This window comes from Condylura cristata, unplaced genomic scaffold, assembly GCF_000260355.1.
Source record: "Condylura cristata isolate star-nosed mole 26May11 unplaced genomic scaffold, ConCri1.0 scaffold00029, whole genome shotgun sequence".
Lineage (NCBI taxonomy): Eukaryota > Metazoa > Chordata > Mammalia > Eulipotyphla > Talpidae > Condylura > Condylura cristata.
In genome coordinates, this window is record NW_004567130.1 from 1,063,525 (window position 1) to 1,074,072 (window position 10,548).

General features: G+C 47.3%; 1 protein-coding gene across 1 annotated transcript in view; it reads left to right on the forward strand.

Annotated features, from left to right (window-relative positions):
• DNAH10 (dynein, axonemal, heavy chain 10) overlaps positions 1–10,548 on the forward strand; it is a 119,983-nt gene that overhangs the window by 31,730 nt on the left and 77,705 nt on the right. The window contains exons 16-20 of the mRNA XM_004690628.2: positions 2,278–2,442; positions 3,113–3,320; positions 3,649–3,805; positions 6,160–6,636; positions 6,727–6,885. Coding sequence (XP_004690685.2) covers positions 2,278–2,442; positions 3,113–3,320; positions 3,649–3,805; positions 6,160–6,636; positions 6,727–6,885 — 1,166 coding nt within the window. The remainder of the gene's footprint in view (positions 1–2,277; positions 2,443–3,112; positions 3,321–3,648; positions 3,806–6,159; positions 6,637–6,726; positions 6,886–10,548) is intronic.

Consider the following 10,548-nt stretch of genomic DNA (forward strand, 5'->3'; position numbering starts at 1 on the left):
AGGCCAGAGGCTCAGGGGCGGTGAGAGGCTTCACCAGAGACAGAGTGGGGAACAGAACAGGCAGATCGACGAAGTACACTGCTGAGGAGAGCAGCGAGTGGGTCAGGAGAGGTCTGCCACGCCATGTGGTCACCTCCGGGTCAGGCGGGAATCGAACTCATGCAGAAGTGGCTTTAGCTTCTCAGTGCTGTGCTTTAACCCGCTGCGCCACCATGGAGGGCCTGTATTGATATATTTAAGCAAATTTTAAAGCCTCTTTGGCTCATAGGTTACTTATAAATATATTGTTTAAAGTCCAAATATTTGGAGATTTTCTTGTTTTTGTTTTTTCTCTGTCATTGACTTGTAGGTTGAGGCCCTTGTTGCCAGAGATCATAGTCTGTATTATTTCAGTTCTTTTAACTTTCTTGAGGTTTGTTTTACGTTTCAGGATACAGTACCTTGGTATATTTTGTGTGGTCATTTGAAAAGGATTTTCTTTGTTGGGTAGAATATCCTATCCCTGTTGACTGACTGGATTCTGTTGGTTGACGGTCATGGTAAGTTTTTCTCTGTTTTCAAAGATTTTATGATGGTTCTCCCAGTTACCAGGAGAGGAAATATTGACATCTCCATTTATAATCGTGGATCTTCTTTCAGTCAAAAATGTGATCATTTTCATTGCAACCATCAAATCGAATCCAGAAAGCTCTAGCAGGGAAGGAAAACCCAGCTTTCTCCATACCTTTGCTGGCTGCAAAGCCCCTTTCTGGCGCCCTCCTCTCAGTGACCCCTTTTTGTTGACAGGGCTCTCGGTGGCTGTTCTCCCAGCACAGGTCTGCTGGTGACAAGCATCGCTGCTGGGGGCACACTGCCCTCGCGACAGGTGGAGGCACATCACTGCTCCATCCTGGCCCCTCACCCACACTGGATGAGGGGGTGGCATCCATTGCTGGATGGAAATCTACCCCCATCTCTATGGCCTTCCTGACACCACCACCAGGCACAAGGGACAGAGGGTGTGGGCACCTTATCAGCATTGATGGGGGGCATGTTTTTTGGCCCCTGCTGCATGGAACAGGGCGATGTCACTGTCTGTGGTGTTTGCCTGTAGGAGGGCCAGCTCGTCTACACCGTGCTGTCTGGGTGGGCATCCTTTCTTGGGTCTTTGGCTGGAGAGAGCAGGAGTCTCTTGGTGCTTCTGCCTTTGCAGGTTGTTGCCTTCCTCAGCAACAAGACTGGGGTGAATGAGGAGAGAGTCCATCCCAGCCTCATTTCTTGGGAACAAAGTGCCCTGGCCAATTAGCCACTCTACCTTCGAGTCTGAAAGTTTGTTTTATAGACAATGGGCATGTGTGTGGGTTTGCTGATTTAGCTGGAGATGTAAAGAACACATACCTACTCCCTTTTCCTGGGTGTAGAGCTTCACATCTTTACCTAAACAACATTTTGTTCTTCTCTTCTCCTTCCTCCTCTCTCTCGCTCCTCTTGCTCCAGGCCTCTTCCTCTCCTTTCTTCCTTTTTTTCCTTGCTTCTCTGTTCTTTGTACAGAGAAAGTGCATCTTTGGGCTGTGGGCTCCAAAGCAAAACCTCTAGATTCAGAGCTCTGCTCTCCCCACTTGTCTCAGCCTGTAGGGGCTCAGTCTCTTCGTAAAGTGGGCCTAATCTTTGTGCAGGTTTCCCCTGCTAGCCAAAGGTAAAATGTGCCTATTGGTCTGATTTCATCGGTTATCTGTAAGTTTAGGAATGTTGTTGCCATTAACATAGATGGAAAAATCTGAGCATTCCCAGACCCCAAAAATAACCTTCTAAAGCACAGCAAGGTTGGGATGTTCTACCTGTGGACAGTGAAGGCACCTGTGCTGGCTTCACAGTGTAATGGCATTACCATGGCATAATAAACAACACATGCTTAGTTCAGGTTCACCATCATGGTCTTGTTTACTTTTCTGAGCCAAAGCCCACAAGAGAGTGGACAGGGCGGTGTGGAGTGCAGGGCCCAGGGTGTGGTCATGAGAAGAGAGCAGGGTGGGGCTGCCCTTCCCCTGCACAGCTTCATGCCAGAGTTTGAGCGGAAGAAACAGTTTGGCTGACTCTGAGTCCAGGCCTCCTTGCCAGACCCCGTGAGTGTAAGTGCAGGTCCTTCCCAGGGACCTAGGGAGCAGGCATGAGCCAGGGTCTACCTTCCAGTGCAGGGGTGTTCACACTGCAGACGCAGCCAAGAGGGGTGAAGAGGGAGGACAAAGGAAATGACCAAGGCACCCAAAGACCCTTCCTTCTTTCCCTTTTTCTCCAAAGGTATCCCTGACTACATAACCCGGTGTAAACAGGCCATTGGGAAATTCGAATCGCTTGTGCACCAGATCCACAAGAATGCAGATGATATCACTTCCAGGCTGACATTGATGGAGTCCATAAATCTCTTTAAGTTTCCGATATCTAAGAGTGAGGATGACCTCCCAGGTGGGTCTGGCTCCTGGCCCCTTTGTTAATGGAAGGAATGAGAAGACATCTTGCTTGGGATTGCATATGCACATGCCCATGCTCACTCTTACACACACACACTCACAATCCACACACTGAACACCTGTGTGCCCCCTGTCACACAATCCACACACTCTCACACCCACACTCTCACACACCCACACTCATATGTCTCCTCACAGAGACACCCCACCCCCCATCCCCATGGCTGTTGAGTAGAATAAAGCCATTCCTAGTGATCTTAATCAGTTACTTGCACTGGCCTTGGGTAATTGTTATTTTTGTCTGTTTATATATTGCTTAGATAATGTCACAGCTTCCGTGTGAAATACAGCCACCCCTTGTCTGTTCCCTGGTGACAGCCGTGTGAGTTGTATCTGAGGGGCTCATGAGTGCTTGTGAGTGGGCTCAGCAGACCTGCAAGCTTGCCCACACTGGGCCGGGCCCCCTTCCTGGCCCGACCCAGAGTGCAGTGCTGGCCACTTATTTCCCCGCTAGGGTGCTTCTTGCCTTTTGCTGCTGACTTGTTCTCTGACTGAGTGGAGGTCAGAGGCTGTGCTGGCATTTCTAAGATGTTCAGCTACATGTGACTTGACACTCGAATCCTGGCAATGCCCATGAACCTGTCATGTGGCGTCTTTCTCTGCAGGTGTGAAGGAGTTTTTTGAGCACATTGAAGTAGAAAGGCTGAAAGACGTGGAACACATGGTCAGGTGGTACCTTGCCATTGGGCCTCTGCTGACCAAGGTGGAGGGCCTGGTCGTCCATACCAACACAGGCAAGGCCCCCAAGCTGCTGTCCTACTACGAGTACTGGGAAAACAAGATTTACGAGGTCCTGACCAAGCTCATCCTGAAGTAAGTCAGACTTCATGTCAGTGTCTAAAACCAGGTGTGGAGATCAAAATACTTTACACATACGAGCAGGTCAGAACTGAACTGCTTTGGCAGTCATCGTCGCTGTTTAGGGTCTTCCGACTAAAAATGAGCAGCCTCCCCAAAGCAGAAATGAGTGATTTGTAACATTTGAGCCAGAAAAATAACATCCTCACTCATTCCAAATGTGCCGTTATAACCTTAGAGTATTTATTCCTTTGAGTAAAAGTTTTCCACGTGACCATGCTCTAGTCGTTTCTGTCAACTGTTGGATTTAGTCCACTGACTGTTTTTGATTAATCCCTTCTAGGAATTTGCAGTCTTTCAATTCTTTAGTCCTCGGAAATGTCCCTTTGTTCCAAACGGAAACCATTCTGACTGCACCGGAGATCATCCTTCACCCCAACGCCAATGAGATCGACAAAATGTGTGTCCACTGTGTGCGAAGTTGCGTGGAAATCACCAGGGTGAGGGCTGAGGGGCCACGCCGAGTCAGGTGGCTGGGCCAGTGAGCAGGGAGTTCTGCGTCTGGGTCCATGGTACACGCTGCTCTGTGGCCTGTGTCCAGGTGTCTCAGTCCCCACCTAGCTTCTCTGCTGGTCTCCAAGCCCTGGGGTGTCCTCAGCTGACCCCGACCCCTTCATTCTCTTGTCTGCTCTCCATATCATCACGAAGAGTGTCTCGGCTCCTCCAGCATCAACCACGCGAGGTGGCACACATTTCCATTCTCACCAACCCTCTCCCACGATCCACATCACTAGTCACTTCCAAGTTCCCGACCCCTTGGACTATAGACTTGGCTTGTCCATGGTGGAGTTCTTGACTTCCTGCCTTGCAAACTGATGCTGCCCAGTTTTCCTGCTTCAGGAAATGGTGCCCACATCGACCACTGCTTGAGCCAACAACCCGGGAGCCCGCCATTTCTTCCTTTTTTCTTTTGCCCTCCACCTTCAGCTCGTCAGTGATTTCGACTTGCCTCCTGTCTGTCCGCTTGTCTCCCAGGCTGTGGGTCTGGCCAGGCTGCCAGCATCTCTCACCTGGATGGCTGCAGTGACTTTCTTCAGGCATCCTCCACATAGGCGGACAGAACCAGCTTTTAAAATTGAGCCTGCTCATGTCGTCCCTGGTCTAAATCCCTGACAGCTTCACACTGCTTCAGAACCTCATTAGTCTCCCCACGATGCCCCAGAGCCCCTTCGCCATCTACATCTGCTCAGATCTCAGCCCTGCCTCTACTGTGCTCTCCTGTGTTCTGCGTCCAGCACCTCCAGCAGGTCGACGTGGGTCACTGGCATTTCCTCTGCCTGGAATTGTCTGCCCAGGGCCCTTGCTTGATGGTCCTTCTCATTCTTTTCTTTTACATCACCTGGTCCCATCCTCTTCCTAACTTGATCACCTCTGACACTTCCTTATTTATTTGCTCACTCTCCTGTCTCTTCTCATGCCTACAACCCAGTTCCCTGAGGCCTTGGACTTGGTGTGCTGGTCTACTGCTGACTCCCCAGCACCTAGGATGGCACCTCACATGGCGTCTCACATGAACCTGGCTCTGGGTCAATGCTATTGTATGAATGTTTTTACCCAAAATTCCGAAGTCTCTGTCTTATGACAAAAGAAATATAAGGCCATCTTTGTGGGCAAAGGATGTCAGGCCTCTCCACACACTAACATCTTCATGTTCAGAAAGTCAAGCATGTCTTAGACTTTTTGTTTTTGCAGAGTGTAGATGTTACCAACAGGAAATTTGTTTTCACCATATTAGAAATTAATGAATAAGCTGAACATACTTAGTGTTCTGGGCAAGAGCTTCTTTTATATAAATTCTCTTAAGTTACAGATGTTACACCATCAACTCTTTGGGTGGGGAAACAAAACCATTTCCAAGGAGTAAGTAAATAGAGGAAATGCTCTCCATGAAACACCACAGGTATTAATTACAACATTTCACACTGACTTAACGGCCTCCCACACCAGTAGATGTGCTTGGAGCTTTTGATGAAGCTAGTGTTCTTCTATCTTCATAAATACTATCAAGTGAAATAAATTTTTCACTATCTTGGAAAACGTTGGAAAGGCACTTTATAAACAAAATCTCTGCAAATAAGCCTTTATGACAAGGTAATGGTGTGGTTTAACCACAGCATGTTTTTTCTACTTTGGGAGTCACATTTCATAACTGAAAACAAAATGAGTGAAAGTTTTTTAACTACAATCCTCTTGACCTCATTTCTCAAGAGGAAATGATAATACAAGCCACTCTCTGGAACCATTGGGAAGATTAAATAATGTGGCACTTGTCGACAACTTTAAGCCTCAGTGACTGAAAACAATCCTCCTTTCACTCATGGTGCTGTGGGTTGGGTTCTGCTGAGTGGTTCTTCTGGTCTTGTTTGTGCTCACTCGTGCGTGTAGCAGCTGCTGACCTCAGTCACACATCCAATGACTGGCTGGCCCTGGGGGGCATCTGGCTTCTCCTGAGTCTGGCTTACCGTCATCCTCTGGGCCAGCTCCGGTGCATCCCTCTGCTGGCTGCAAGACTTCAAGAGCATGAGAATGGAAGCCGCAGGTCAACTTGAGCCCTTGGTTTGGAATTTATGCAATGTCCCTTCTGCCCCTCTCTCTTGGACAAGTTGAGTCCCGGGTTAACACACTCACCTGGATGGGAGAAGCAGGCGTTGTGGTCATTTTTACAATCTAACCCTACTAATAAGTCATTTCTATTACTAGGTAGAGTTATGTATACTAACGAATACTAATATATACATATGGAGTCAAATAGATACTAAAGTTCTGCCCCCCTCCCCCATTCTTATTTTGCCAGCATTTTGTCCGATGGATGCATGGCAGCTGCATTGAGTGCCCTCCTCAGAAGGGGGAAGAAGAAGAGCTTGTTGTAATAAGCTTTTACAATGACATTTCTCTGAACCCCCAGATAACTGAGCAAGCACTTATGATCCCTCAAAACATCCACAGGATTCTGCTCAATCTTACAAAATACCTACAAAAATGGAAGAGGTATCGCCCCCTCTGGAAATTAGACAAAACTATTGTGATGGAGAAATTTGCTGCCAAGAAACCCCCCTGTGTGGCGTATGATGAAAAACTGCAGTTCTATTCCAAGATTGCCTCTGACGTCCTACGCCACCCTTTAATTAAGGACGAGCAGTGCATCCGGCTTCAACTAGGGCCTCTGGCAAGCACAGTGCGGGAAAATGCCAAGTCTTGGGTGGTTTCACTTGGGAAACTTCTCAATGAGTCCGCCAGGGAGGAACTCCACAATCTCCACGAAGAGACAGAGGTGGCTATCCCTGGGTTTCATCCAGATGACTTTTATGGAAGTTGGGTTCTCATTCCACAGATTTTGTGTCCTTTCAACTTTGTTTTCTAGAACCTGGCCAAACAGCTGAAGAAGACCCCCAGCACTCTTGAAGACCTCAAGCTTGTTCTTGCCACAATTGCAGAGATCAGGAGTAAGTCTTTGGTCATGGAATTAAGATACAGGGATGTTCAGGAGAGGTACCGCACCTTGGCGATGTACAATATCTTTGTAAGTGAATATCCATTTTCTTTCTTGACCTTTGGTTTATCAGCAAGAAAAAAATTGAGTGCTCCAGAGCATTCCCTAAATTAAAGATAACTTTTTATTTTAAAGTTTTATTTATATTTGCATATAGAACTTGAGGTATAGGCGAGAGGTGCAGGGGTGGTGAGAGGATTCACCATAGACAGAGTGGGGAGCAGAACAGGCAGGCTGATGAAGTACACCACTGAGGGGAGAAGCAGGGAAGGCAAGGAGAGGTCTGCTGCACCATGTAGGTCACCTCCTGCGCCAGGGATCCATCTGGTACTGAAGCAGCTGTGGCTAGTTTGCAGTGCTGTGCTTTAACCCATTGTGCCACCAGGGAGGGGCTGTAAATTTCTTTTTTTTAAAGATTTATTTATTTATACATACAGAATTGGGGTACAGGCCAGATGTTAGGGGCTGTGAGAAGATTCACCAGAGACAGAGTGGGGAGCAAAAAAATGCAGATCAATGAAATACACAGGTGAGGGGAGAAGCAGGCAAGACATGAGAGGTCTGCCGTGTGGGTCACTTCCCTGGCTGGGGATCGAACTTGAGCTGAGGTGGCTGCAGCTAGTTTCACAGTGCTGCATTTTAACCCATTGCGCCACCAGAGAGGGCCCCCATTGTGAATTTCTTATGGAAGTTTCTTGACAACACCATGGAAATCATCTTTTTATTATATTTTTTCCTACCACCATACCTGTGTCCCCCTATCTTGCTCTACCTCTCCTCCCTCTTGGCCTCAGAGTCCTCAGGGTGTTTGTTGAAGCCCACTGGTTTTGGAAAGTGTTTCATGTTATCAAGTTGCCTGCTATACAAGTGTCCAACATTTGTTTTTATTATTCTGATTTTTCTGCACATCATTCTCTCATATTCCCCATTCCCTTCCTTTTGTTGAAAATGGCTCCTTTCCACCCTTTCTCGTGGCTGTATAGTACTCCGTGGTGTGGATATACCACATCTTCATGAACTAGCCATCTCTCCATGGACATTCAGGCTGCTTTTGTGTCCTGGTTATTGTGCACACTGCTGCTGTGAATGGTTTTTTTGTATTGATGATTCACTATCTTTGGGTATTTGCCCAAGGTAGGCTTGCTGGGTCATCCAGTTCTCTCCATTGCTTCTGGGTGTCTGCTGTCACCCAGAAGTGTGTTAGGAAGTCAGTTATAGTACTCCTTAACTCTTTTAGTTCTGATCATTGCTGCCACACATTTCTTTACCTGTATCTGTTGTCCTATGTCCTCTGTGCTTTTTGAGTTCCATAAACATTGTCACAACTGTGACCTTGACCTCCTCTTCTGCCACATTTGCCATCTTGCTAGCTTGGGGCTTTCCTCTGGGATACTTTTTGCTTAGGTATTTGTTGTGTTCTCTGTCTCCTCATTTATAATTTCTAATGGGTTGTAATAAGGGTAGATGTTTGTCCCTGTTGAAGTAATCTGGGGACTGGTATTGTGAGAAGTGGTGGGTATACAGAAGGACAGGCATTGGGGAACCCAAGACTGACCCCCAGGAAGGAAGCACGGGACCCAGACTTCCTGCTGTGCTCTGGATGCCAGCTGTATATGGGGGTCCACAGAAACCCCTCTGCTGGGGTGGTGTCTCTACTCCAGGCCACTTTTCAGCACAAGCTATAGGGCTGGGCATGGGCTGCAGTTACAGGCTGGGAGCTCCCCTCTTCTCTGCCAGCATAGAGCCTCCCCTGGGGTGTTTGCTGGTGCTATTGGCAGGGCTTGAGCTCTTGTTTGTCCAAGCATTTCTTTGTTCTGATTCCTGCTTGTGCTGGGTGGCAGGTCTGAACAGCCCCACTTGAGCTTTGCGTAGCTTCCTCTTGGGGAGAGCCAGGTCCTCCCCGTATTTATTCTGACTTCCTGCTGTTCTATATTGAGAGCATGGGCTCAAACCAGTCATCCTTGCTTTACACTCCCACCCCTGCAGCCCCAATAGTGCACCCTTCATCCTGGGTGCCAGCTCACACACCCTATTACTTGGTGCAGGGTCTCAGAGTCCCTGACATTGGGTCAAGGCTGTGGGGGGCTCTGCTCAGCCTTCCATGTTGCGCTGTCACTATAAATACAGTCCACTTCAAGTTTTTCTTGATATTGGCCATGGGCTGTTGCTCTGGGTATGTGCTGTGGGTGGGGGTCCACATCCCTTCAGGGTCTGTGGCTGCCGTTTAGTTGTGAGGAGGGAGGAGGGAGCCCCACCTGTACTCCCAGCCCTCTAGATGCACATGTCTATTTTTCTTAAGCATTTTACAGTTGGGGTGAAACTAAGACCCTGTTGGAAATATTTCTCAATTAGGCTATCAGAGTCATTTATTGTCCTTAAGTCATAAAATGTAAATGTTAAGTAACCCTACAGTTACTTAGAATAGAGAAAGCATGGAGGTTGTTTCTGATCCTGTCTGGTGCACGCCACATTGCTGCAGCCTGCTCATGGCTGCACAGCCTTTCAGAGCTCCCTCTGCCTTCTTATTGTGTGTGCTAATTCCCTTTAATAAAGACAGAGCTCTTGCCAAAGTGATGGTGACAACAAGAGAGAGCGATGAGAAAAGAAACTGGCAGAAGACAGTACTTCAGTTCTCTCTTTGAAGTGTGGGTTTTGTGGCCCTTTGGAAGTCCACAGATGAGTTTCAAGGGGTCTGGCTCTTCCTGAAATCATTGTCACACTGCCCGTTTTTAAGCGAGAGACTCTCTGTGTCTCCCCAAGGCCTAGAGCTCAGCAAAAGTGTTTGAAACAGCCAAATCACATGGATGCCAAAGTACAGATTTTATGCAAGTTCAGACTTATAAAAGCGATTTGTTTCTTTTCTCTTGAGTTTTTCTCAGTTGCATCTTTGTGGGTATGTGATGCCTTGTGTCTCAGTGACTCTTATTTCTGTGAGTGAAGCAGGGGGAGACCTCTCAGGTACCCTGTGCTGAGGAGTGTAAGTACCCCTGGCTTGGCCACCAGGGGTTCTGCCCAGACCAGGAGATTTGCTGCAGCGAGGCCCGTCCTGATGAGGCCCAGGCGCCCACAGGGAAGCCTCTTGCAGAGGCCAGTAAAAGGACCAGCCACTCTTGAGCTGTGCCTTGTGTGCCATCACGGACTCCTGCACCTGCCTTTTACGCTCTTAATTTCAGGAATCATAATGTTCATTTCTGGAATTCCCATTTAAAGAAAAACACTTCCTGTTGCCTGCCGACATTCTCAATTTTAACTTTTGTCTTCCTTATTAAGTTAAAGGTGTGTCTTACTTAAGAACTGGATAGAAAGTGAGACTACACTATGACTCAAAGATCTGTTTTTTTCTTCAAATTCTTTTTCTTGGAGAGTTTTAGAGGTCATATATATTGAGTTTTAGAGAACTAAAAGCTTTTGCTGTCTTCTCCTCTCCTCTTCTGGGACCCCAGTCACACACGATGCTCTTACCTCTTTTCCTGTCTTGTCTTTCGGTGGCTCTTTGACCCAACATTTCAGTTCATTAATTTTCTCTTTTGTTGTATCTGAGCTGCTGATACTGGTTCCTTAATCTACCTTTTGAGCTCTTAATTTCAAGAATTGTAACAATCATATCTACAATCTCCTTTTAAAACAATTTTCTGTTCTTTGCCAAGATCTTCAATTTTATCTTGTTTTCCTTACACCTGACTTAGAGGCTAC